The 27,936-nt window shown below is 42.4% G+C and overlaps 3 protein-coding genes and 1 pseudogene across 4 annotated transcripts; 3 read left to right on the forward strand and 1 right to left on the reverse strand.

Moving 5' to 3' along the window:
• Positions 1-1,879: 1,879 nt before the first annotated feature.
• LOC146572277 (leukocyte elastase inhibitor-like) lies at positions 1,880-9,180 on the forward strand. Its single transcript, XM_085278481.1, has 8 exons — positions 1,880-1,890; positions 2,121-2,133; positions 4,761-4,878; positions 7,627-7,769; positions 8,150-8,227; positions 8,373-8,462; positions 8,534-8,714; positions 8,842-9,180. Exons 1-8 carry the CDS (start codon positions 1,880-1,882, stop codon positions 9,066-9,068), a joined length of 861 nt encoding a protein of 286 aa, XP_085134607.1. The 3' UTR covers positions 9,069-9,180.
• Positions 9,181-9,854: 674 nt separating this feature from the next.
• Positions 9,855-27,700, reverse strand: LOC146572278 (uncharacterized). The gene is made up of 7 exons (XM_085276309.1): positions 27,652-27,700; positions 27,432-27,544; positions 26,318-26,517; positions 11,105-11,261; positions 10,862-10,969; positions 10,712-10,745; positions 9,855-10,600 (listed from the first exon to the last, which is right to left on the reverse strand). The coding sequence occupies exons 1-7, from the start codon at positions 27,698-27,700 to the stop codon at positions 9,855-9,857; spliced, it is 1,407 nt and encodes a 468-aa protein (XP_085132435.1).
• On the forward strand, positions 12,448-13,858 carry LOC146572279 (uncharacterized). The gene is made up of 4 exons (XM_085276308.1): positions 12,448-12,620; positions 13,032-13,274; positions 13,409-13,561; positions 13,683-13,858. Exons 1-4 carry the CDS (start codon positions 12,560-12,562, stop codon positions 13,841-13,843), a joined length of 618 nt encoding a protein of 205 aa, XP_085132434.1. The 5' UTR covers positions 12,448-12,559; the 3' UTR covers positions 13,844-13,858.
• LOC146572280 (serine/threonine-protein kinase pim-2-like) lies at positions 15,261-16,326 on the forward strand (annotated as a pseudogene). The gene is made up of 3 exons (XR_014892870.1): positions 15,261-15,269; positions 15,312-15,749; positions 15,839-16,326. The product of XR_014892870.1 is annotated as a serine/threonine-protein kinase pim-2-like (transcript).
• Positions 27,701-27,936: the final 236 nt, after the last annotated feature.

The following is a 27,936-nucleotide window of genomic DNA, read 5'->3' on the forward strand; positions in this document are numbered from 1 at the left end:
AGTACAGTGAAGCTTTTGGTTTTGTAAAAGTGTTTCTTATTCTAAATGCATGTTGATTTTTATCAGGGTGAAGAGCAGTTAGCAGTGCATTCATGGACATCTCTAAACTATTATTTGAAGAATCTTTGGTGATGATGGCATGAACTAGAAGCGTGAGCTCCAGGTGAGACTGCACAGAAGAGCAAGTGTCCTTAAACTGCATCAACTGATGACTTCTCACAATTTTATTCCACTGTGTGTTTTTATCATTGAATGTTTCTGTCTTTGTGTACACGTAACGCAGACACTAAAGCTGAGCCAGAACTTCATGCTGAAGAGAAGGATTCTTTTAAAATGCATGGGGGAGCAAGCGAGTCAGATACCAAGGGCACGAAGATGAAGCAGGTCTGATCGGAAACCGTTTATTTCCAGGCCAGGGAGCACAAATAAAAACACCCTTAAAAGGTTCCCTCCTGCTCAACCGCGTCACTCCCTACGGAGAGAAGATCTACATGACCTTATCTGCGTATCTGGAGGTCAGCCGCTGCTCCGCCGTGTTGTACCTGTTTGTACGTGTTTTTAAGTCTCTTGATGTCATCGTGTCTAACACACACCCTTTATCTCCTCTCTGCAGCTGGACCATTGCATCCAGCCTGCCATTATCACCAAAGACATCTGCACGGTCTTTTACTCCCGAGACGCCAAGATTTCCCCACCCCGTTCTCTCAAGAACCTCTTTGGGACTGGATACTCCAAAACTGCTGACTGGTAAATCTGGGCTGCTGCACTGTGGCCATCTCTGTTTCACAATCAAAGATATCTGCCCTGTTACAAAGTTTCCTTGTTCAAAACTTCTGCTTCATTATAACAACCGAGTGACTGGGATCTACGAGCTGAGCTTGTGTAAGATGTCTGACACTGGAAGCCCAGGTGAGCGGCCATGAAACATGTTTAAAGAACGGCAGCTGTTTTATCATAATTCTGTGGAGAGCTTCATCCTAATGAGGGCTCATGTCCTGAGCAGGGATGCGGAGGAGGAGGAAGGTCCTGGACACATCAGTGGCTTATGTGCGTGGAGAGGAGAACCTGGCCGGCTGGAGGCCCAGAGGAGATAGCCTCATCCTAGAGCACCAGTGGGAGCTGGAGAAGATGGAGCAGCTGCAGGAGGTGGGGCCTTAAAAGATTCATAAAGAAATAAATCTGTTTAATATCGTAGAGGGAAAAATGACTTTTCAACTCAAAGAACAAAGTGCTATTCTAAAAAGTTTTTTCTTAGAGTACAGACGTTACATGACTAACCTCCCCTCTTCTCCCCACCTCACATTCGCCCCCATCTTTCGTCCAGGTGGAAAAGACCCGTCACCTTCTGGGAGAGGCGGCTCCCGTGGGAACAGCTCCCACCACCAAGTCCCTGAGTGAGTCTCTGTCCCCCAGCGTGAGCTCCAGCACTCTGTCCACATCCACCTCCGTCTCCTCGCAGATCTCCAGCACCACCTTTGAAAGCGTGAGAAGGAGCTGGCCACCAAGGTGAGAAAAACGTGGGCTTAGTGGGCGTTCTTGTTGCTGCCTTCTTCCTTCTCTGCTCGGAGCTGATCGGTCTTGTTCCTGTTGTGTTGTAGTGCCTGCGCCTTCTGACACACACCTTCAATACTGAATACAACCAGCTGGTGAACAGCATCAGTGACTGCAAGGTGAGAAATAATACAAAGAAATAAAAAAATAGCCTTTCTGTGTCACATCAGGGAGTTCCTATATTGACGTCTACCTCATCCTGCTGTTGTTTCACTTCAGCTTTCTCTCATCTCACCGATCGGACGTGATCCATCCGTGACGAGCTTCAGCAGTGCCACCCTCAACCCTTCCTCTACCTGCCCCTCTCTCGGACTCGCGCTGTGGCTCCATGGGCCAGAAGTAAACATATTTTTAGGAACATTGACCTCGATCTGCAAACGGTTATTGACAGGTTATCCATTTGATTCTAACTTGGTGTGATTTGTGTTAAAGGACCCCTGAGAACAGCTCACGTGCCTCCAGTCCCTCCTGCTCAGACTGTGAAAACTTCCCGATGGTTCCCACTCTGGAGACCTACCTTGCGCGGGCTGCAAAGAACGAGTTCCTGAACTTGGTGCCTGATATTGAAGAAATGCGACCAGGGTGAGTAATGCCATATTAACCCAAATACTGTCACTATGACATGTGTCTCACAGACCAAATGTAAGTCGACACTCATGTTCTCTAGTTCAAGCAGAAATGATGTGGATCGATTCAAATTCCTGAGCCTGGATGATTTCAGCTGGAAACAAACCAACTCTGCTTCTTCCTCAGATAATTCAATTCAATTCAATTTTATTTATATAGCGCCAAATCACAACAAAAGTCGCCTCAAGGCGCTTCATAGATAATAATAATGGATTGGATTTATATAGCGCTTTTCAAGGCACCCAAAGCACTTTACATTTACAAGCCATTATTCATTCACTCTCACATTCACACACACTGGTGGAGGCAAGCTACGGTTGTAGCCACAGCTGCCCTGGGGCAGACTGACAGAAGCGAGGCTGGCATATCGCGCCATCGGCCCCTCTGGCTAACACCAGTAGGCCGTAGGGTAAAGTGTCTTGCCCAAGGACACAACGACCAGGACAGAGAGCCCGGGGATCGAACCGGCGACCTTCCGGTTACAGATACAGAGAAAAACCCAACAATCATATGACCCCCTATGAGCAAGCACTTGGGCGACAGTGGGAAGTAAAAACTCCCCTTTAACAGGAAGAAACCTCCAGCAGAACCAGGCTCAGGGAGGGGCAGGACCATCTGCTGCGACCAGTTGGGGTGAGAGAAGGAAAACAGGATAAAGACATGCTGTGGAAGAGAGACAGAGGTTAATAACAGATATGATTCAATGCAGAGAGGTCTATTAATGCATAGTGAGTGAGAAAGGTGACTGGAAAGGAAAAACTCAATGCATCATGGGAATCCCCGGCAACTATGCAAGTTGTAAACAGTTGTAGGATTAAAGATTATTGAATGTACAGAATGATTATTTACACAGAGCTATACAGTAGTGCAGTTAAGATAAGTGAGGGTGTAGATAGTTTCTACAGAGGCTATATAAAGTGCTAGTGGTTGTGAGTGGTGGTTCACTCCATGTTATTATTGTGTGTTTGAGGGTACAGTTGTCCATTGTGTGTGTGTGTGTATGTTCAGTCCATGAGTTTAACGTGGGTCAGATGTCAGGAGGCAGAGTTCAGGAGTCTGACAGCTGTGGGGAAGTAGCTGTTCCGGTACCTGGTGGTCTTAGTCCGGAGGCTCCTGTGGCGCCTCCCAGAGGGCAGGAGGGTGAAGAGTCCATGTGATGGGTGACTGGGGTCTTTGATGATTTTCCCAGCCCTTTTCAGACACCGCTTCCTGTAGATGTCCTTTATGGCAGGAAGTGGTGCTCCGGCGATGCGCTGGGCAGTTTTCACGACCCTCTGCAACGCCTTCCGGTCCGAGGCAGAGCAGTTCCCGTACCAGACTGTTATACAGTTGGTCAGGATGCTCTCGATGGTGCAGCGATAGAAGTTCACCAGGATGTCTGAGGACAGGTGGTTCTTCCTCAGAGTCCTCAAGAAGAAGAGGCGCTGGTGAGCCTTCTTGACCAGCTTGGAGCAGTTGGTCGTCCAGGTGAGATCCTCGGAGATGTGGACTCCCAGGAACTTGAAGCTGCTCACACGCTCCACAGCCGTCCCCTTAATGTGGATGGGTGGATGTGGGTCAGCATTCCTCCTGTAGTCCACGATGAGCTCCTTGGTCTTCTCGGTGTTAAGCAGCAGGTTGTTTCTGTCGCACCACTCAGCCAGACGATCCACCTCCTCCCTGTAGGCGGCCTCATCGTTGTCACTGATGAGGCCAATCACCGTGGTGTCATCTGCAAACTTAATGATGGTGTTGGAACCATCAGCAGGTCTGCAGTCGTGGGTGAAGAGGGAGTAGAGGAAAGGGCTCATCACACAGCCTTGTGGTACACCGGTGTTCATTGTGATGGTAGATGAGCAGTGGTTATCCAGCCGGACATGTTGGGGGCGGTTGGTCAGGAAGTCCAGTAACCATTTGCAGATGAGGGAACTGATGCCCAGGTCTGTCAGTTTCCTGATGAGTTGTGAGGGGTGGATTGTATTGAATGCTGAACTGAAGTCTATAAACAGCATTCTGGCGTAGGTGTTGTTGTTGTCCAGGTGTGAGAGGACAGAGTGCAGTGCGATGGAGACTGCATCCTCTGTGCTCCTGTTCTGGCGGTATGCAAATTGGTGGGGGTCCAGGGTGGGGGGGAGACAGGATTTGAAGTGTGCTAGGACCAGCTGCTCTAAGCACTTAGCTATTTACAGTTCATAACAAGAGACAAGGCACCATTTCTCTCCTTTGTGTTCCAGTCATCACAGCAGATTAAACTTTTAAAATATTTGCAAATAGTATAAAGAAATATATAAAGAAGTAAAACAGTAATTTATTAATACTTAGAAATACTAAAACTTACATTTGTCAGCAAAAACTGCCGCCATCTGAACCGAAACGTTACAAACCAGCTTACCCACAATCTGTGTATTTTTCTATGCTGGCTACTTAAATTGGCATCCAACAAGCTATTTGCTTTAATCTTTTATTAGACAAAGGCTGACTGGTTAGTTCAAGCTTCAACTGCATCCAAAGGACTGAAAATGTTTTAACACAGTGACTGAACTTGATTGAAGTCTCCGTAGTTTGTTGAATCTGTTTCGAGTGACTTATTTTCACAATTCCAGGAATTTTTAAAAGGCACCAAAAAGCATTACAACGCTGAGCTCGAGTCTGTGGACTTCAAAGGAAATGCAGAGGAGGCCAGGGTCCACATCAACAGCTGGGTGGAGAAGCAGACACAAGGTAAGCATAATGTAACTTTAAATGATCTCCACTGTAAATCCTTGGGGATCAGTTGTGTTGTGTTCAGTTGAGACATTATTACCGGATTGTCCACCGTCCACATTATTTTCTGTTTCCAGTTCTTCCAGTCTAATTTCTATTCAGTATTAAGCAGCACTATCTCTGGGTTTTACTGTTTGGTTTCATGCTATTAATAAAACCATCACAGCAGTATGTTGCTGTAAATAGCAGGCCAATTCTTCTATTCTTATTATATTATGTGATGGGTACTTCTACTTTGATCACTTGTGTCTTTAACATATTTTTATTTTTCAGGCCCATTTAGGATTGGCTGCTATTGATTCTATATCTTTATATTATCTTAAGTGCAGCAGGAAATTCATTCATTGTTTTTATAAAAGCGCGATACAAATACAGGCCATTTATAAATCTACCATCTATAATAATAGGATACAAGGACTTTCCATGAGGGTTATAGGACTGTGGTGCCACCTGCTGGAAATGAGACATCTTAATCCCATTATTTTTGTAGGAGCCATTTTTGGGTTGATACCTCATGTTGCCGCTAGAGGTAACCTTTTTAAGTTTCTTTTTCTTTCTTTTTTTTTTTTTTACTTTATTTAACAAACAATGAGTATACAACATACGAACAGATGAAGTATACAAAACAACAGAACATGAACACAAAAAGCCAAGAGTAAAAGAAAAGGGTAACAATTATAAGAATACACATACATGTATTGTTTTGAGAGCCTTTGTGTTGGTGGAGTCTGATATTGATTGTATGTACATTTCCACATCCTTAAAATAATGACAGAAATATGGTGTTTTGTTAGTAAACTTATATTTATGGATAAAAAATGTAGCTAAAAGTATGAACAAATTCATCATAAAAAACATTTCTCATACTTCTTGGGGAACTTAAACAAACAGAATAAAACATTTTCCCATCGTAAAGAAAACTCCCTTAAAATATGGACAATAACAAACCTGCTAAATTCCTTCCAGAATCTCTGTGTAAAAGAACAGTACCAAAAAAGATGTGTCACAGTTTCTGGATGATCCCCACAGAAAGTACAATTAGTATTTATGTCCCTTTTAAATTTTACCATGTAGTGACTGGCTGGATAACATTTATGTAGAATTTTAAATGAGACTTCTTTCACCTTATTTACAATCAAATATTTATGGGGGACCATCCAGACTGTCTTCCACTTGATATCTGGAACATATCGGTTCCAATAAGATGTTATATATGGGAGAGAGACGATATCTTCTTGGAATAAACTACGTATTCTCTTATTGCTGTTACCAAGTTCCTGTGAAAAGCAGATTTTTCCTATTGGTGACTCAGCTGGATCAGGGAGAGTGACTGAGGTAGATATTGAGCTGTCAGTGTTTTTATATAACATTAAAGTCCCTGAGGGTGTGGCACCAAGCACCACTGAGGATTCCACCTTTTTAAGTTCCTGTATGGTAGGTTTATGTAAGGTATTTAAGGTGGACGCACGTAATCAGCGTCAGGTGTTTTGTTAATCATAAGAAGGCAAAACGTTTGTGACCGCTGCGCTTTTATCTTAAAATGTTTGGAACAAAGACCAAAAAGGACAAGATAAGTACTGCTGGAGTTATTGGACTGTTTAATTAATTCATGCATACCAGAAGCATCGCGTCACCCCCGCTAACAACCTCCTGAGTGGCTTCTTTCTTTTTTTTTTTTGCCTGTCCCATTTGGTTCTTTAGCCGTCAGAATATTTGTCTGAAGACCAACAAGGATACCCAATGGATTTATTTTGCCAAATGGATCATCGCGGCATTGCCGTATTGGTCCATTTGATCGACCTTTGTTTTTATTATTTATTTTATTTTATTTTCAGTTGTTACAGACGGGACAGACATGAGTGAGGGACAGGAAAGGGAGAAAGAAAGAGGAAGGAAAAGAAAAACAGAAGGGGAGAGGGACAGTGAGAAAGGGGGAAAATAAATAAATAAAATCTCCTGGATCACCTGTTGAGAGAGAAAGAATAGAAAACAAGCAAAAAAAACCAAAGCAACTTTCTAAACACAACACCATCGCATTAATCTAGCTAAGTGTAAACAGCAGTAAATACTAAATATTCAATGTTGTTGTGCAGCACGCAGGACAGACAGCACACAATGTGCTTTGAAGTAGCAGCCAAGAAAGGTGTAATTTAAGTCTACGAGCAGTGAACACCCGTGTGCACACCTGTGTGGATCAGCGCGCTTGTATTCAAATGGTTTCCACATGTAATGGTCTGCAAGAGGATGTAGCGAGCCATAGCCCCGTCCCCCAGGCCATGAAGCAGGCATGGAGGAGATCCAGGCCCCAGACATCCAGAGGCCCCAGAGTGCGAGAGCCCAAGGAGGACCACCGGAGGGGCATCCGTGCCACCCTCATGGGAAGGGCTGAGGATCCCCAGACGAGGCGTCACCCAGTAGCCACCGAGCAGAAGCTAGAGGGGGCTGCACCGGCATGCCCGCCGGCTCTGCCGGCAGCCAGCTGTGCCTCAGTGGCTTCAAGCGTAGGCTTGAATTTTGTTCAAGCCTACACTTGAATTTTTGTTTTTTGTTCCCTGTTATACTGATCATAAAGCTTTTTCCCCCTTTTTTTAAAATAAAAACCATCTTGCTGTTGCCCTGTTTTCTGATTTTATAGCTGAAGATGTTGTACAGTAACTAGTGCATCTTTGGTAATAGTTAATAGTTTTCATAAATCCTTTTTACCAGATAAAATCAAGGACTTGCTAAGCCAGGATGCAGTGGGTAGCCTGACGAAGCTGGTTCTCGTGAATGCCATTTACTTCAAGGGCAGCTGGAACACGCAGTTTAAGGAGGAGAAGACTGCTGATGTGCAGTTTCGACTGAACAAGGTAACAGTGCAGAAAGGCAGCATAGGATGGTGCAGTTATACTTTGATCCGTCATACTACAAACGAGCTGTGGATTTTGCTGAATGAGAACATGAAGCCTGGAGCTCTGAGGGGATAAAATCGTGCTTTTAGGACGATCACTTTCCAACTTTATGCAGTTATGCAATGCAGTTTATTATTCATGTAATATCCAATAAGTTCTCAAATAAATCTCAAACAACAGCACATCACAAACTTCGGCTAACAAGAACAAATTGTGTTGTGACGTGTGCTCTACATCCAAATCCACTCAATGGCTGGAATAAAACCATGACAGAACTTTTTGAGATCATTTTGAGACTAAACACAAAAAACATTTCTCTTGTCTCCCCTATTTTTCAGAACGACACTAAGCCGGTGAAGATGATGCAGCAGAAAAGTAAATTTCCTTTTGCGACCATTCCTGAGGCCAACTGCAAGGTAACATCCATCACTTTCAGCTTATTACAGGATTTCACCAGCATGATCTAAAACTTGTCTTTTACAAATATCAGCCTAAATTTCTAGATTAGGAAGTCAGATCATCTTTGATGGAGTAATAAATAAAAACAATGTTTCTGGACAGATTCTTGAGATGCCGTATAAAGGAAATGACCTCAGCATGCTCATATTCCTGCCTAATGACATAGAAGATGATACCACAGGCTTGGAAAAGGTAAGATGCACTTACCAGTACTTTAATGTCCAGTTTCAATCAGACAAGCTAGTGACACTGTATCCACACAGCTGGAGAAGGAGCTGACCTATCAGAACTTTGTGGACTGGACTCGCCCAGACATGATGAGCCCCAACGAGGTTGATGTCAAGCTCCCTCGATTTAAGATGGAGGAGAAGTATGACTTGGAGAAAATCCTGACCAACATGGGAATGGAGAACGCTTTTGACATCTACAAGAGAGACTTCTCTGGTGAGAAATATTGCACCAATGAGACACACTGAATCAATTATACAGTTATATTGAGAGCACAAAAACTGCAAAACATCATCTGTTAAAGAATAAAACACAACTGATTTCTGGGCTCTTCATCTACTAGGAATGTCTCAAGCAAATGACCTGATAGTGTCCAAAGTTGTCCACAAGGCTTTGGTGGATGTAAATGAAGAAGGAGCTGAGGCTGCTGCTGCCACTGGGGTTGACATGGAAGTCCGCTCTATAACGATTCCCGCTGAGTTTGTTGCCGACCATCCCTTCATCTTCTTCATCCGACATAAACCCACCAAGAGCATTCTCTTTGTGGGCCGGTACTGCTCACCCGAGTAAACACGAGCTGACATTGACATGAATTAAACATAAAACATTATATACAGTATAAGATTTTGTAAGGTAAACCTAGTTCATACAAATGAAGTAAAGAAAAGTTATTAAAACAAAACGTGCCTTGCTGTTTATTCTTTCAGTGTCCCACAGTAGCACATTTCCTGCTAGGAAAATGTCAGAAGTCACATCATTTCTGTAAATTGGGAAGTAACTGTAATACATCAAGTCACCTCTGTCTCTTGTTACCAGGACTTTTTAAAATGAATGGTGCAACATGGAAAGAGGCCCTACACAAGAGTTTAGCTTTGAGCTCAATATGCGATGATCCTTTCAGCCATGACATCTCTGACATGGGAAACCAGGGAATTTGATTAGAAAATGGTGAAGGATTTTCTTTTCAGTTAGAAACTGGATTTGTGTAACATGGTGGTGAAAACCCCCCAAAGAAAGCAGCATATGATCAGTCGCTATATTGCATTTAATACAAACGTCCTTCGTGTATCCTTTGAATACAGAACAGATCATTTCTGATATCTATGACCAGCACGTGTCCCAAAAGACCCCACAGTGTTTTTATCTGGCTTTTCCCTAACAGTTAGTGGACACTGACAGATGTGTGCTGAATATGAAAGGACACAAAAGAACTAAAGAAGGTTTGCAGTGTTAAAAACAAGAACTACATGAAGGTTGTTTCATCCTGCTGTAACTTATGACAGAAGCATCTTTTGTTTATTTTTTTATTTATTTACACAAAGACAGATGTTGAAATAACAGGAGTAACAGTTTAATTCAATTGAAATCAGTCCAATAGTCTATAATGAAATTATTGTTTTTCATTAGTTGGCAAAAGATGGGGGTTGTTGACGGCAATTCAGTGAATGCAACAGGGGAGGACGCCAGTTTGGATGGAGGGGAATCAGCAGGACAGATGAGATTTTGTTTAGGAGTCGAGTAGTTGTGTGAATGAGGAGAGGAGAGCACATTAGACTGCTGAGAGACGGGGAGGTAGTCAAGCACTGACCACATGTCTTCTTGGATTTCAGCAAAACAGATGGGCTCATCTCGGTCTTGAAATAATTCAACTCGGGGTTGAACTGATGCAGTTTGAGAGGCATCTACAGGAGAGGCAGGGGTGGGTGAGGGCTGCTGAGACTGCGCAGTGATGGGGAGGGGGTCGAGCTCTTCCAGCACTGACAGCAGTTCTTCCTCACTGTCTGCGACAAAGGCTTCCTCTGTCTGGAACTGAAGGGCTGCAACAGGGGAGTCCAATGAGGTGTCCTCAGGGAAATTCATGTGAGAGGCAGGGGAGACCTGATTTTCTTGACAGAGAGGTGTGTAGGGTGATGCCTGTGTGTTTGGCAGTTGCAAACACACTGGCTGCTGGCGAGGCACGCTGCTGTCATCTGGCTTTGTCTGTGGCTGCTCATGTGGCTCTGTCAGAAATGAATGAGAAGAAGAAGATGGCTGTGACTCAGCTGGCCTCATACACAAGTTGTTGGCTTGTTGAGCTTCTTCTTCATGTACAGATGCAGATTCTGCAACGCAAACAAAAATACATTAAGTCTTCTTTTTTTCAACACATTTTTGTTTCGTTTTCATCACATTTCTTATGTAAGATGCTGTGATACCAAGAAATCTTCTTTCACCTTTTCTAAGTCTGATTCTCTTCCTCTTCTTGCCCTGAAAACAAACACAGAGTTTTCATTAGCTGATACAAACTCTGTGCAGTGACTGTTTCATCATTCAGTGCAGTGATGCACACATGTGTGAACTGCATGTTGGCACTTTGGACATACATAGTTTTCTTTGGTCGACCAGGCTGGATGCTCTTTGGCATGATTCTGTCTTTCTGTTTCAGCCTGCTTGAAATATCTGGCTTTCTGGTCGTTTGAAAGCGACTTCCACTGTGGACAGAAGATCATAAGAACACACTGTGAGCACTGCTACTACACATAACTACAGGACAGCTGGGACACATGCAAAAACATGAGCAGACAACATTAACAGATGCATAAATGTATGCAGAGTTACACACTTACTCTCTGTCCCACCACTGCATTTACGGCTGCACTTCCAGGGATGTTGAGTTCAGCAATGACCTTTGGCCTCTGCTCTTTGAGATAGAGCATGAAGGCATTTGGCGGCTTCTTGACGTATGGCCCATCTTCATCCTGCTGGGCTGGGCACTTTCTTTTTCTTCAGGAATAAAACACAGAGTAAGAGCACATGTTAGCACTGTGTACAACTGTGAGGGAAGCAGTTCAAAAACACGAGACAAGCTGTAAAACTGAATGAAATCAGGCACCATTAATGGATCATTACAATAATTCCTGCAGACATCTGCAAACAAATGACAGATACTTGCAGATCAGTGAACCAAAGCAGCAGAGCAAACTTAGTTTGGAGTGGAGGTGTTAGGTGGAGGAGCAGGAGTGACATAATCATACATCTGTACACCGTTCCTACACAGATGAAGGGAGACAGATATGAGATAACAGGAAGAAGTTATGAATATAGAGATGTTCAGCAGCTGTGTTCACTCCAGTGTTTGTGTGTTTTACGTACAGTACTCCAACAGGACGCAGGTTCTGGAGCACACAAAACACACAACAGGTGATGAGACAAGCTGCAATACTATCATCTATCCACTAGGTGGAAGAATTGATCAGTAGAAAGAGGAGATGTGCTCAAAACGACATTCATACATAGATTTATTCTTCTTAGTTAGTCTTAAGAATTAGGATTCACTGACAGTGAAGAAGTTTCAGACGTGCACTCGCGTTTCCCCTTTTGCCTTTTCCTGCTCCAGCCAAGTCCTCCGCCTGCTCTACATCTCTCCTATTACCTTTTATTACGCTTGCACTCATGCCTTTGCCTTTCACCACTTCAAAACTGCGCCTTCTTCAATATTACCTTCATATGCTCTCTTTGCTTTTCGCCTTCCTCACTACACTAAGTACCATTTTTTAACGCTGTGTACTCACTCTTGCTAAGTACATGTGAACAGATCTTGAAGAAAAAAAACAAAACAAAACATACTTTTCTTTTCTCTTCTGATACTATTGAATGATCCTAACAGAAAAAAACAGAGTTAACACTGACTTAATAAAAAAGTGTTATATTTTATCTCAGATAAACTAGTCAGTGTTTATTAGTGTTTGCTCAACTAGAAGTCTTCATAGTAGCATCCACACATCAAGTCTTTAAACAAATAATGAAAGGATAATGAAAGAAAGTTTAATGTGAAATTACTGAATTATATGAAATGCCAGAGTGTTTTTCTTTAAACTACTTGGGACACTGCCTTTTAGTGATGTCACTAAAAGGCAAGGTTCTAATGTTGTGTTGCCATAGACTCCGGAGTTTACTTTTAAAGCTCACTTACAGAACTGACTTATACAGCTTAGTTAGAAAAGTCAAGCATCCAGACATTTGAAGGACTATTCACTCATTAAGGTGACATTTTCTATTTTAAAAGTTCTCAAAAAATTAAGATGAAAAAGGAAACAAGAAAAGTTACGACTGAGGCAGATAAGAAAGATCCAGGAGATCAAAGTAAGTAAAAAAAAAAAAAAATCCCCCAAATAACAGAATGTACATTTCTAACAATGTTGAGGCTCTGTGTATAAAATGATTCATTTTTAGAGGATTTAAATCCTGGTTTTGATTGAAACTAACCTGAGTGCAACATGTCTAATCAAAGAAAGGTTACTGGGGCACTTTGTCTTTTGGTAAAATAATGTGACAAGTTTATTCTTGGACTGAGCAGTGAAAACAGAGCAACAAGTGTCATCAGTATCTAGACTTAGTAGACCTAGTATGGACTCGTGTTGGTGTTTTTTTATCAAAAGGATAAACTTGTTGTTATATTGTAAGCAATACTAATTTAAAATTCAATGACATCAAAATCCTTCTAGTCCTGATGTCGAGCGCTCTTTTTCACTAATGTGTTGTTGTTGTTTATAGATTGTAAGAGCAGGATGGCTAAAAGAAAGGCCAGTCCTGAAAAAACGACCCCCATAAAAAGAAGGAGGGTCACTGAGCAGGCTGGTCCTTCCACCAGCTCAGATGCTCATGTGGTCGGGGGAGTTAAGCGAAAGGTCCAACAAGATGAAGCGGGGACAACCAATACAGCAAAGAAGCGTAAACTTCTTGAGCATGTGAGCGGTGACAAGGGGCAGGCATCTTCCTGGTTGGACACTGGTAAAGGTAGGCTAATTAGTTGAGTGAGGGGTAGATTAAGTGTACATCTGGTTGCTAGTTTGAAGATATTAGTGTTTGGGAGATATTTGTGTCTATTATCTAATAAGCTGACGTGCTTTTGGTGTTTTCCACATCTGCAGACTGCAGCATAGAGATTTCAGAGAGCTGCAGTAAAAACAAAAAGGCTGGCAAAAGGAAAGCTGCGGGAGACACCAGGGACCCACCTAAGAAAAAGAACGTGGACCAGGGCAAAACCAAAACCGTTGCCAAAAAGTCAGTGGCTGAACAGAAACGTAAGTAGCAAGCAGCTTAGCTTTTATATTCAGGTGAAGAGCAAAATGAACATTTAGGGTACAGCAGAGAGTAATTTGTGTGACAGCTGTAGTAAAACCCAATTTGTGTTTGTCTGTTTAGGTGACTTCCAAGCGAGATACGTGGAGGAGCACCGGCTTGGAGAAGGAGGATGCGGAGCAGTTTGCGCTGGCTACCGCATAAAGGATCATTTACCAGTAAGTGTTCAGATGGTGGTAGTAAGACAGGCAGTAATGCAGATAAGGGATAATATCGTAAGCTGAGATGTATGCTGTTTTACACCTTTAATGATGTCATACTGAGGAAATGCTCATCAATGCCCTGTGTCTTTTAGGTGGCCATCAAACACATCCCAAAGGGGAAAGTGTACTGCAAAGTGAAGGTAAATGTGCAAGACTTGAATTGTTTTTACATTAGTGGATTGCATGCAGCGTTCACCTGTGGAACGTCTGTGCCTCATCATCCACTTTGTTGAAATATTTCAGGATGATAACGGGAAGAATGTGTCAGTGGAAGTTGCCATCATGCTGAAGCTTGCAGCTGAAGCAGATGGATCAGTGGAAACATCAGCCCCAGTGTCTCTGTTGGAGTGGTTTGACTTTGGCAGAGAGCTGATCCTGGTGATGGAGAGACCTGTCCCCGCTGTGGACCTGGATAAATACATAGAAGAAAATGGAGGATTTTTGCCAGAGGACAAGGCCAAGGCAAGTTGACTTGCTTTAGAAGAGTCTTAGACTGTACATCATTCAATCAAAGCACAGAGTATTAGAGAAACAGTAACCCATTGATTGATTATTGTCTTTTTCATCGTTTCCAGGTAGGGCTGGGCTATATCATACCATTCACGGTAATACCGGTGTAATTTTGGGCAACGATAGGAAAATGAAATATCGCGCTAGAATAGGTAAAACGCGCATGCGCAGTGCCTATGTTTACATACGCAGATGGCAGTGACGCAGAAAGAGAAGAGCAAAAGTGGATCGTTGAATGAAACGGATGAACCAGAACTGGTTTGTAAAAATGCTGCAACTTTAGTGGTGTGGAACTGGTTTAGCTTTCGTCCGTCAGATACACAACAAAGCACGATTTTTGGTAGCGCATGCTAGCGGGCCGCCGTTATTACCGTGTTGTTTGGAAAATACGGCACACTTAAAATCAATCCTTTGATTTTTCTGAAACTCGACAGTGCCCCTTATAATCCCGTGTGCCTTATGTATGAATTCTGGTTGTGTTTACTGACCTCAAAACGATTTTATGTACACGGCGACTTTGCTAAGCTACAAAGCCGCACCGCTCGATGGATTGTCGGAGCATTACGGCTATCGTAGGCAGGCGCCTCGCGGAGTGATACGTACTGCACCTCAACGTGATATTACCGTATTGTGTGTGAATAACCTCTTTTTAAGCTTTGTGGATATTTTACATGGTTATGCTGAGGATATGTCGGCCAATTTCCACTGGAAATGCCTTTTGGTTAAACTGTCAGCAAGGAATTTGCATTTGCACTGTTACATTTTTATATAACTTTAATGCACATAAAAAAACAGCTGCTTGTTTAAGTGAAAATACATTTATGGGGTTTTTTGCACTAATAAAGTTGTGGAGTTGTAAAGTATTTTGTCTAGTGTCAGTTATATCGTCAGTTATATCGTCAGTTATATCGTCATCGCAACTTTTCAAATGTATATCGTGATAAATATTTTTGGTCATATCGCCCTGCTCTGATTCCAGGTCATTCTGAAGCAGCTGGTTGATGCTGCGAAGCACCTGGAGGATAAACACATCTTTCACCGGGACATCAAGAGTGAGAACATTCTAATTGAGACCGGCTCAGATGTACCGCGTGTTCGTATCATCGACTTTGGACTGAGCTGCTTTGTTAAGGAGCAGTCGCAGTACCGCGTCTTCTATGGTAACATATTCTGCTCTTGCTCTTCACAGATGTCACAATTTTCGCCTTTTGTTTTAGAAGAAATTGCAATTGTGTCTGTTTATTAGGTACAGAAATTTACTCCCCTCCCGAGTGGTACGGGCGCAGTTGCTACAGGTGTGGACCCACCACGGTATGGCAAATGGGAGTGGTTCTGTACGAAGCGCTTCATGCCGGGGACTTTAACACCACGAGCTTCCTCAAAAAGCGCCTGAAATTCAAAAGACATCTGTCCAAAAGTAAGAAAACGTCACACTTCAAGACTGACTGATGGCTTGGACCACTGGAACTATCATCTTCATGTTTTTTCTCTTTCCTTTCTTTCCAGACTGCCGGGATTTCTTGGACGCCTGTTTAACCAAAGTCCCGGAGACGCGGCCGACGCTGGAGGAGCTACAGCATCACACTTGGCTGAGATAAGCCTATCACACACACACACAAACACACACAATTCAGACGTTATCATTTATGTGTGATGTATGAATTACCTTTCTTTTTTTCAGGAAATAATTTTTTTTAATTGGCCCACTTTAAATTTCAGTGTTTTGGAATTCCTGTAACCCCCCCCAGCCATCCCAGGAAAGGGGATCTCTCTTTGAATGGGCTTTCCCGAGGTTTCTTCCCGTCAGTCTGGCCCCCCCAGGGGAGTTTTTCCTCGTCTTCATAGAGAGCTTGGGCTGGCTCAGGAGCTCCATCAAAACTGTCTTTATTTAATTACTCTAATGTAATCATATACTTTAAAGTAATCAAATAAAAGACAGTAAAAATCTGAAGACTTGAAGTAAACTTCCATTAAAATAAAACTTGTTTAATTCATCTTTGCTGAGGATACTGTGTTATTACTATTTCAAGGATTATGTCAGAACACCGGATACTGGTACCCATCCCTACCCATCACTAGGGAACAGAACAAACCAGACATCAATTACAACAAAAATGACACTGACCCAGCCAGCATAACTTGTCTGCCTTAAGAAATGTTTAGCAATATTACAAATTGGGTGATATGCCTTAAAGTAGCTTCTCATGTGTTCAGCATTGTCAAAGGCTACATTTTAATTAAAACCACAATCTAGTAATGTTCTGTCTTTAACCTTCCTAATTTGTTTTTTGTCCTAACCTAACACTAAATTGCCAGTGAAAACAAAAGTTACATAAATAAAGAAGAGTAAAGAAAATTACGGTCTTTTTTATTGTAACAGTTTACCAGTGTACAGTTTGGTTTGTGACATATCTATCTAATAGACTCCAATTTGTGCATGTAAATGGAGAGTCCTCTTCACACACTGAGGTTAATTATGGAGTTCCACAGGGTTCAGTGCTAGGACCAATTCTGTTTACATTATACATGTTTCCCCTAGGCAGCATCATTAGAAGACATAGCATAAATTTTCACTGCTATGCAGATGACACCCAGCTCTATCTGTCCATGAAGCCAGATAACACACACCAATGAGTTACACTGCAGGAATGTCTTAAAGACTTAAAGACCTGGATGGCCGCTAACTTTCTGCTTCTTAATTCAGATCAAACTGAGGTTATTGTACTCGGCCCTGAAAAGTTTAGAAATATGGTATCTAACCAGATTCTTACTCTGGATGGCATTACCTTGGCCTCCAGTAACGCTGTGAGGAACCTTGGAGTCATTTTTGACCAGGACATGTCCTTCAACGCACATATTAAACAAATATGTAAGACTGCGTTCTTCCATTTGCGCAACATCTCTAAAATTAGAAATATCCTGTCTCAGAGTGACGCTGAAAAACTAGTTCATGCATTTATTGTGTGAATGTGTGTGTGAATGGGTGGATGACTGGATATGTAAAGCGCTTTGGGGTCCTTAGGGACTAGTAAAGCGCTATATAAATACAGGGCATTTACCATTTATTACTTCCAGGCTGGACGACTGTAATTCATTATTATCAGGATGTCCAAAAAACTCACTGAAAAGCCTTCAGCTAATCCAAAATGCTGCAGCAAGAGTCCTGACAGGGACTAGAAAGAGAGAGCATATTTCTCCTGTTAAATCCAGAATTGAATTCAAAATCCTGCTCCTCACATACAAGGTCTTAAATAATCAGGCCCCATCTTATCTTAATGACCTTGTAGTACCATATCACCCTATTAGAGCACTTCGCTCTCGCTCTGCAGGCCTACTTGTTGTTCCTAGAGTATTTAAAAGTAGAATGGGAGGGAGAGCCTTCAGTTTTCAGGCCCCTCTTCTGTGGAACCAGCTTCCAGTTTGGATTCAGGAGACAGACACTATCTCTACTTTTAAGATTAGGCTTAAAACTTTCCTTTTTGCTAAAGCATATAGTTAGGGCTGGACCAGGTGACCCTGAATCCTCCCTTAGTTATGCTGCAATAGACGTAGGCTGCCGGGGATTCCCATGATGCATTGAGTTTTTCCTTTCCAGTCTCCTTTCTCACTCAGTATGAGTTAATAGACCTCTCTGCATTGAATCATATCTGTTATTAACCTCTGTCTCTCTTCCACAGCATGTCTTTTATCTTGTCTTCATTCTCTCACCCCAACCGGTCGCAGAAGATGGCCCCGCCCCTCCCTGAGCCTGGTTCTGCTGGAGGTTTCTTCCTGTTAAAAGGGAGTTTTTCCTTCCCACTGTCGCCAAAGTGCTTGCTCATAGGGGGTCATATGATTGTTGGGTTTTTCTCTGTATCTATGAAGCGCCTTGAGGCGACTTTTGTTGTGATTTGGCGCTATATAAATAAAATTGAATTGAATTATCTGAGGAAGAAGCAGAGTTGGTTTGTGTTACAGGAAAAATGATTCTATGTTTCTTTACCTTCTTTTAAATGTACAAAGATGCCTTTTGTCTGCCCTCTGCCTGTGGTTAGATTAGTTTAGAATTATCTTTTTAGACTTTCCCAGCAAACACATCTTGTTTCTGGGACATATTGTTTTAGATTGTTTTATCTTCCCTAGCTCTCTGCTGACGAGACTAGCACCATATATGGAGTTGTTTTATTTTATCTGTTTATTATTTGTTATCCTGTTCTCACTGTCTCTGTGCTCTGTGCCTATAAAAATTACCAAGCCACTGTGCATGGTGTGAGTTGTTCTTAGCAGCTCACCCGTGTACACGTTTGATAAAGAAAGTAACTTTGTCTCATTGTGTCTTTATTTCTCCTGGGTCTTTTACAGAGTTTTCCCCCAACATTTCTTGGTCCTTCGACAGCCGGAGCACCTCCATCGTGTCCCATCTCCGTGACCAGTCCACGTTGTTCGCCTGTCGACAGCCCACACACCAGGTGTGTGGAAAAAGACCAAGAGCGTTAAATTCGGGTCTTGGCCAACGTCTTAGAAAGCGACCCACGGTGGTGGGGCCCGATCGAGGTGGACCAGACCCGGCGACACCGACCAGGTAGATACAGACACACTGACACAATCTTGCGTAAAAGCGTATTTTAAATTCAGGGAATTTAAAATAGCGAAAGTAGCTCGTCGCGACTGGAAGCTCCCCACCTCTGTGGGTTTAAAGTAGCTCGTCGGCTGGTAGCTTGGAGCTCGTCGACTGGAAGCTCCCCACTTCTGTGGGTTAGGTTTGGAGCTCTGGGTAGCTCCCCCAGCTGGGTCTAGACAGGGTCTAGGGAATAAGTAGCTCGTCTACAGAAAGACTGGCAGCTCCCCTTATGATAAGGGTTCCGATCGCGCGAATAAGTGTGAATGTGAATGTATGTGTGTGTATTGTTGTAATTAATGGAGCAAGCTGAATTTTCACGGTCCAATAAGAGACTGAGCTGCTCCTACTGTGTTTTTCTTTTACTGCTATTCACTGACGTGCTGGTGAGTTGAGAGAACGGTCGAGTTCCGTCTCGTAAAGTTCACACCGCTTTTGGAAATAGTCCGAAAGTAGAAGGGCGTGTGAGCAACCACTCTCGTCTCTAATACCAGCGAAGGTGATAGCAGCTGTATCGTGTATATATTACTTAAACAAAAATAAGTAAATACATAAATAAGATGGGTAATCAAGCAAGTGAAATTAAAACTCACTCCTGCTGACGAGCAGTGGTGAGAAAAAAAAAAAAGGTCCAGACGCCGGACAAAAACAGTGTCTGTAAACTGAGAGATTTAAGAAAAGAAAATATAAACAGTCAGAAGACCAGAACTCAACTGCCAGTTTAGTAAAACCAGAAGACGAGACACTGCAGTCCCCACAATCCTTTTAGTAAACCATCACTCACTCCTGCAGCCGCATCTGCAGCACCACCCATATCAGGAAGAACTTAATAATCCCTTATTAGGTGAAAACTAGAGATCACAGTAGTTTGAAGTAGTTTAAAAGGGTTGAAAACAGACCCCACTGAGTAGATATAAATATAAAAAGTACGAAATAAAGATAAACAAAGGGAAAATTACAGTAGAAATTATCTTTAGAGTATTTGAAATTAATAATAGCAAGGATAACAACCTGTAAAGTGATATTATCAATGAAACACAGTTGGCATGATGACCATGCCCAGCATGTATAAAATGAATATAAAGCAAATAATTCACACGAAAATATTTTAATAAAATAAATAAGGTATATTAAGGCTGTGTCACTGTTCAGCCAAGGACAGTGTGTGAAAAGGTAACTGTCTCCACCTTGGGAAAAGGATGATTCTGCAGGTCATCTGAAGCCCTTGATGGATACAAAATAAAATATAAATAATACATTATAATAGAACTGCCTGGTCCGCCATGTAACAGAGAGAACAAATGTGACCGCAGATTGGATGAATTCTAAATTATCTGTTTGCTGAATAAGATGATCCTAACTATCAAATTGGCTCAGTAGTAGTATAGTGGTACACACTGATAAAATATTATAATATGCTATTGCTGTTATATAAGACAAAGAGGATAATATTAACAATGACATAATATTAATATGAAGAGGCACCTTAATCGGTTATGATGTGAGGTGAATAATTGTTAAGCAGTAGTCTGCATCAAGCTTAAGGTTTGCTGAAACTCAGTGTAATGACATGTGAGATGAAGACAATACAGAGAATAACTAAACTAATGAAGTGCATAGAGGCACTTGACCAGCTTGAAACTTATCATTCTAGAATGACACATTGCTGAGATAGAGCACACCTATAATAACAACCAATAAGCAAAACCCTGTAGACAACAGCTACAACTACAGGATTGAGAAGCTGAATTAAATATGTAGACACTGCTAAGCTGATGAGCATGTTCCACATTTTCTTTTCTTTTTATTTATTTGTTTCTTTTAGAGCAGAAGCTGCTGTAACACACCCAAAGAAAGACTCTAGGTCTGACCAACCGTCTCAGTCGTGGGAAAAAGATGACAGTCAATAAAATTCTAAAAGATAATTTATTGACAAAAAATATATCAAGAGATAAAAGATAAAACAGTCCAGTGTCCCACTTAAGAATTGTATAAAAACACACAGTCCCAAGGCCAGAGCCAGCTATGCCACACAGCCAAGTTGCACTCCACATGTTGCCTTTAACAGGGTTAGAAGTTGTCCTTGGAGACCCACCACCCTGCAAGCATATAGTCAGTGGTCACTCAAGCCTCTGCAACCCTGCTGCCTTTAGGCTGTGGCATATAATAGGCCCTGGCCTGCACAGAGAGACAAAACGACACACCTAATATAAAATTCATAGTGCAAAACCCATCCATCCCAAACATATCTGATTTCATCACATTACATACCTGCACAGAGAGACAAAACAACACAGCAGTGTTTGTAGTGTGGGCTATAAGAAGACCAGTGTATCAGTGCAATCAAGTACACCTGCCTCTAATTAGTCCAACCCCATTCCAGCCATTGGCTCACCAAAAATGTGACAACCACAAAACCACTCCCAACCCAGTGCAACTTCACACAATAATATGGAGCTGAATTAACACAGGCACATTAGTCTACCATGTTACAAGCTGCATGCTATTAAAAGCCAACATATGCAGACTTCTGCCTTGTTCGGGTGGCAGCATTTTTCTTTTTTCTTTTGTGTCCTGACACGTTTATGTTTTTTGTTTGATTATTTTGTTGGTTTTGGAAACGAATTTAAACGAACTTGTGACAATACTTGAGAGTCACAGTGACACATAGTGATTAGGCATATGATTGAAAAATGCCTAGGTTTAGAGCTGTGAGCTATGCAAAGTTAAATATATATATATATATATATATATATATATATATATATATATATATATATATGTATAAATGGGAAACAACCCTAACTTGAACGTTTCAAATGTGTGAGATCCATGAATTGTTTGAAAAACTAGAAATTATTCAAAACTGCCTCAAGTGAAAATGTAGTGTTGCATCTATTCTCCCAAACCAAGACAAACAAAAAAGAAGAAGCTTTCTGTAACTTCAAAATAAGGCTGACTGTTGACAATAGACTAAAACACTAATCCGCAGGTGGCTATCAGGAACAGAGAGGCGAGCAAAGTCACAAACACCAAGGCTGCAGACAGCCACGCAGAAACAGCAGATAACATAGAGACAACGCCTGCTAGAACCGTGGAGAGGAAGGTCACTTCCCACGAGATTGTAGGAGTAAAGGACAAATTAGTTGTAAAGTCAGCTTCAGGCCACACAACTGTACAACAATTAACTGCCCTTTTAGAACTAGTACACACAGCAAGTGGCCGCAGGTGCTTTATTAAATGCATATATGACCCGTCGTGTCCAGTAAATTTGCTAGGTAGAGACGCTCTGACAAAACTTAAGATAGCAGTCATGCCATTCTTTTCTGGTATTACACCTGAGTGCCAGAAACCGACCGAGTATCACAACATTCTGAGATTTAAACAAACTCCAGGCCCAGATCCACCTTATGATCAGCAAGTGTGGAAGCTAGGAGAACAGCATTTGACCTTACAGCACAGGCCGAAACTGTGTAGGTTACGCAGTAACCACAGATAGTAAAATAATAGAAGCAAAACCACTTTCTTCTTCATGTCCTGCACAGAGCGCTGAGCTGATAGCTGTGATACGCGAAAGCTAAATACACAAAGACAAACTAATAAACATACATACAGACAGCCAGTATGTTTTCTCTGCTGTGCATCATTTTGCAAAAAATTTGGCATAACAGAGGAATGATTACACCAACTGGCAAACCAGCATGCCAACCTCTTACAACGCCTACTGACTCTTTCATTACTACAGGCAACAATTTTGCTGACAGAGCAGCAAAATAGGCGGCACAAAAGACAAACATCACATTGATGGCAGTAAACACACATCAGATTCCACTGGATGTGTTGAAAAATGAACAAAAGCAGCAAGCACAGCAGAGCAGGCAAAATGGCTAAAACACGGTGCAGTTCTGACAAACGACTTAATGATGTGTTATGGCAAGCCAGTGTTGCCAAAATTCCTCCACAAAATGGCGGCATTAGTGACTCATGGCTGTACGCATTTGTCAACGGGGGGACTGACCAGTATTGTCAACTCTCATTTCTACACTGTAAATTCTACACTGTAAATTTTGAAACCTCAGCAAAACAATTTGTCAGAACGTGCATGACGTGTCAAAAATATAATGCTCAGGGAAACCTGAGACCACACAATCCATATGGACTTTATTGAGCTAAATGAATGCCAAGGGTAAAAATACACCCTAGTGGTTATAGATGTATTCTCAAAGTGGCCAGAAATCTACCCAGTGAAAAAGGCAGATATAATTTCAGTAGCAAAATGTATGTCTAAGTTGTAGGAAAATAAAGAGATGATTGTAAATGACGAAGAATGTAATGATGTCTATCAAGTGTCTTGCAGATCACAGCCCGGTGACTGGGTTCTGATCAAGGTGCTCCAAAGGAAAAACTGGAGCACACCCAGGTGGGAGGGGCCATACCAAGTCCTCCTCACTACACCGACCGCTTGCAAAATTGCGGAACGACCATCCTGGATCCATCAGAGTCACTGCAGGCGAGTCAGTGAAGCCATCTAAACACAGCTGACGGCAGGCTTGCCCACTTGTTGTGATCTCGCCCGGTGGAGGGGTCAGCTTTCCTGGCCGGGGGGTCTACTCGCGACAGGAGGGTGTGTCCCGTCGTCATGAGGTGGTGGCTCTTAACAACTGCAGCGGCCCTGACCATGGCCGGGCTCCTCACCTTTGCTTCCGTGAGGGACAATAAGTCACGCTATATGAAGAAAAGGCAGACACTGTATGACAAAGTACACCACGTTTCCCCATGGCTATGCCACTAATTTCTGGTGGCAGTTTATGAACACTACAGCTTACTTGAATAATAAAACTGACTGCTATGCAAATACATATACACTTTCTGCCCACCGAGGAACGAGAGGAAGTGTATGGACTGTTCACTCAACGAAACCTGTGCCAGTAACGCGACACTGATGAGCCTCAACTGTCGCTCCAACTACAGCTACCGAATGATACTACAAACAAAGACTCATTACCAGACAGGATGTGCACGGACGGCACCAAGCAGTAAAGGAACCAGAGTTTCGCATCTGAGGAGGAGTGAAATTCTTACAGAGCTTGATCCCCGGCATTGGAGTTGCCGAGGTGCGGGATCACGTGGAAATCAACCGATATGCTCTGCTACGACACATCAACTTGACTAGGACCCTGGGAACCGCCTTAGCAGGAGAACAGCAGGCCATCAGAACGATGGTGCTGCAGAACAGACTGACACTAGACCTGCTAACCGCATCACAAGGAGGAGTTTGCAAGCTGATCAGGGAAACATGTTGCACTTTTATCCCTGATGGATACGAAACTGGAGGGGACATTTATGAAGCTTTGCAGAATTTGACCGCTCTGCAAAAATATGTCACTGACCACACACCTGGAGCAGCTACAGCACAAGGCTGGCTGGACTGGCTGTTCAGCGGTTCATGGCTGGCTGCTGTAGCAAAGCCATTTTTCCTTCTAGGTCTCATCATGATAGCACTGCTCATATTAGTGTTGTGTGTGTTGCCATGCCTAAGAGTAATGATTTCAAAGATGATAACAACTACAATGACTGCTTATGTTGCCGTGCCTGAAGAAGACCAGCATCCCGTTGCAATTCTGTTAGAGGAGAACTTGTAATAACTGCTAATGAATCCCGTTGCAATTCTGTTAGAGGAGAACTTGTAATAACTGCTAATGAATGACGTGGTGATTAAAAATGACTTGTCAAGTGATCACGCACTGATTAAAACATTAGTAGGTTATGCAGGTTTTCATCCTTTTATTTTTTGAAGTTTTCAGTTTTAAACATAAAGTTTTTCATTTTAAATATAAAGTTTTCATCCTTTTATTTTTTGAAGTTCTCATCCTTGTATTTTTTGAAGTTTTCATTTTACATATTAGGTTTTCATCATTTTTAAATACAAAGTTTTCATTTTAGTTTTTATCCTTTATTTTTTGTAGTTTTAGTTTTATTATTTTTTCTTGTTTATTCCACTTGTTATTTCATTTACTATGATTTTCATTTACTATGTTTTTCTTTTTATTATTTTCTTTTGTTTTATTCTTTAGACCAAATGACTTCCATTTCTGCTATGCTGACATTTTGAAAATTAAAAAACTGCTTAAGATACTTAATAAATAACCTTCACAGACAATTGTTGTATACATTTAAAATAAGTTAAAACAGGAGGGAATGTTACAGGAAAAATGATTCTATGTTTCTTTACCTTCTTTTAAATGTACAAAGATGCCTTTTGTCTGCCCTCTGCCTGTGGTTAGATTAGTTTAGAATTATCTTTTTAGACTTTCCCAGCAAACACATCTTGTTTCTGGGACATATTGTTTTAGATTGTTTTATCTTCCCTAGCTCTCTGCTGACGAGACTAGCACCATATATGGAGTTGTTTTATTTTATCTGTTTATTATTTGTTATCCTGTTCTCACTGTCTCTGTGCTCTGTGCCTATAAAAATTACCAAGCCACTGTGCATGGTGTGAGTTGTTCTTAGCAGCTCACCCGTGTACACGTTTGATAAAGAAAGTAACTTTGTCTCATTGTGTCTTTATTTCTCCTGGGTTTTTTACAGAGTTTTCCCCCGACAGTTTGTTTCCAGCTGAAATCATCCAGGCTCAGGAATTTGAATCGATCCACATCATTTCTGCTTGAACTAGAGAACATGAGTGTCGACTTACATTTGGTCTGTGAGACACATGTCATAGTGACAGTATTTGGGTTAATATGGCATTACTCACCCTGGTCGCATTTCTTCAATATCAGGCACCAAGTTCAGGAACTCGTTCTTTTGCAGCCCGCGCAAGGTAGGAGGTCTCCAGAGTGGGAACCATCGGGAAGTTTTCACAGTCTGAGCAGGAGGGACTGGAGGCACGTGAGCTGTTCTCAGGGGTCCTTTAACACAAATCACACCAAGTTAGAATCAAATGGATAACCTGTCAATAACCGTTTGCAGATCGAGGTCAATGTTCCTAAAAATATGTTTACTTCTGGCCCATGGAGCCACAGCGGGAGTCCGAGAGAGGGGCAGGTAGAGGAAGGGGTGAGGGTGGCACTGCTGAAGCTCGTCACGGATGGATCACGTCCGATCGGTGAGATGAGAGAAAGCTGAAGTGAAACAACAGCAGGATGAGGTAGACGTCAATATAGGAACTCCCTGATGTGACACAGAAAGGCTATTTTTTAATTTCTTTGTATTATTTCTCACCTTGCAGTCACTGATGCTGTTCACCAGCTGGTTGTATTCAGTATTGAAGGTGTGTGTCAGAAGGCGCAGGCACTACAACACAACAGGAACAAGACCGATCAGCTCCGAGCAGAGAAGGAAGAAGGCAGCAACAAGAACGCCCACTAAGCCCACGTTTTTCTCACCTTGGTGGCCAGCTCCTTCTCACGCTTTCAAAGGTGGTGCTGGAGATCTGCGAGGAGGCGGAGGTGGACGTGGACAGAGTGCTGGAGCTCACGCTGGGGGACAGAGACTCACTCAGGGACTTGGTGGTGGGAGCTGTTCCCACGGGAGCCGCCTCTCCCAGAAGGTGACGGGTCTTTTCCACCTGGAAGAAAGATGGGGGCTAATGTGAGGTAGGGAGAAGAGGGGACGTTAGTCATGTAAAGGCCATAGGTGAGGGTAGGGACGTAGATCGACCGGTAAATTGAGGGCTTCGCTTTTACACTCAGCTCCCTCTTCACCACGACGGACCGGTGCAGCGTCCGCATTACTGCAGCTGCAGCCCCAATCCGTCTGTCGATCTCCGGCTCCCTTCTCCCATCACTCGCGAACAAGACCCCGAGATACTTGAACTCCTCCACTTGGGGCAGGAACTCATCCCCGACTCATCCTATATTTCCGTTTTTATATTTCTAATGTTTGCCTTGTTTTCTTCACTGTCTAGTCTGCCTCTGTCTTGCCTGTATGGATGCATTTACACCGAAATGTCCCCAACAAAGGATGTTTTAATTCACCACTATTCCAGTGAAACACGAGTCTCCCATCTTCCTGCTACCAGTCTGGAGTTTTTGTTCACCAAAGCACACACCAACTTCATACTGACGGACAGATCACTGCCCTTTTGCCGCCTTGTCTGACCGTGTTTTGTGGCTGTGGTTCACTTCACCTCACTCTTCCCCATTCTTGTCATTAAATCAGGCTGTTCTGCAACCATGGCAGCCATTCACTCTATGGCTCTATTCATGGTGTATTTTACCCCTTCACCAAAGGCCGTTCTCGTTTCCAACATTATATTTGCAGTGTTCGTCTATCAATATCTGCGGAGTATTTTTTTTAACGAGTATCCTATTTTCTAAAGCACAGCATGTAAAGGGTAGCTCGGTTAGCAGGATGCTAGCATGTAGCGCTTAGTGAGACACGCCTCAGACGAGTTGAGCAAAGACCCCGTCTGTGTACTTTATACGTGAGCAACGGATTTAAATAAAATTAAGGTTTCAAAAGACAAACTTGAAGATAAAAAAATATATATATACTCACCGGAGAGCCGCCAGGGTTTGCCGCTGCCATCTTGGCGCTCCTAAATTCAAAACTGCCTCTGCAGTCAGGCAGGGGAGGCGTGGAAATTGTCTTTGAGTTAGTCAAACGTTTTCCTTAGTTCGAGTAGATGATAAAAAAAATAATAATAATAAATGGGATTTTAAGTAGGACTAGGCGTTCTGTAATGATCTCTATTTAGGAGAAAAACTTAATCACTCACCTTTAAACAGCTCTCTTTTAGGAGACACACTGCTGGCTAACGGTGTCATGTGATCAAACAGCGTAATTTAATTGGCTGAGAGCCACTCGACTCGATCTGGTGCTGATTGCTCTGGCTTGGGTCATTAAAGTTCATCACTTTTGCAGTTGAATATTTGCAGGTGAATTTTTTTCAGGTGAATTTTTGCAGGTGAATTTTTTTCAGGTGAATTTTTGCAGGTGAATTTTTTGCAGGTGAATTTTTGCAGGTGAATTTTTGCAGGTGAATATTTTTGCAGGGAAATTT

The sequence above is a fragment of the Mchenga conophoros genome, linkage group LG6 (assembly GCF_057382185.1).
Source record: "Mchenga conophoros isolate Kocher_MC1m ecotype Shallow Benthic linkage group LG6, M_conophoros_male_GT1.1, whole genome shotgun sequence".
Taxonomy (NCBI): Eukaryota; Metazoa; Chordata; class Actinopteri; order Cichliformes; family Cichlidae; genus Mchenga; species Mchenga conophoros.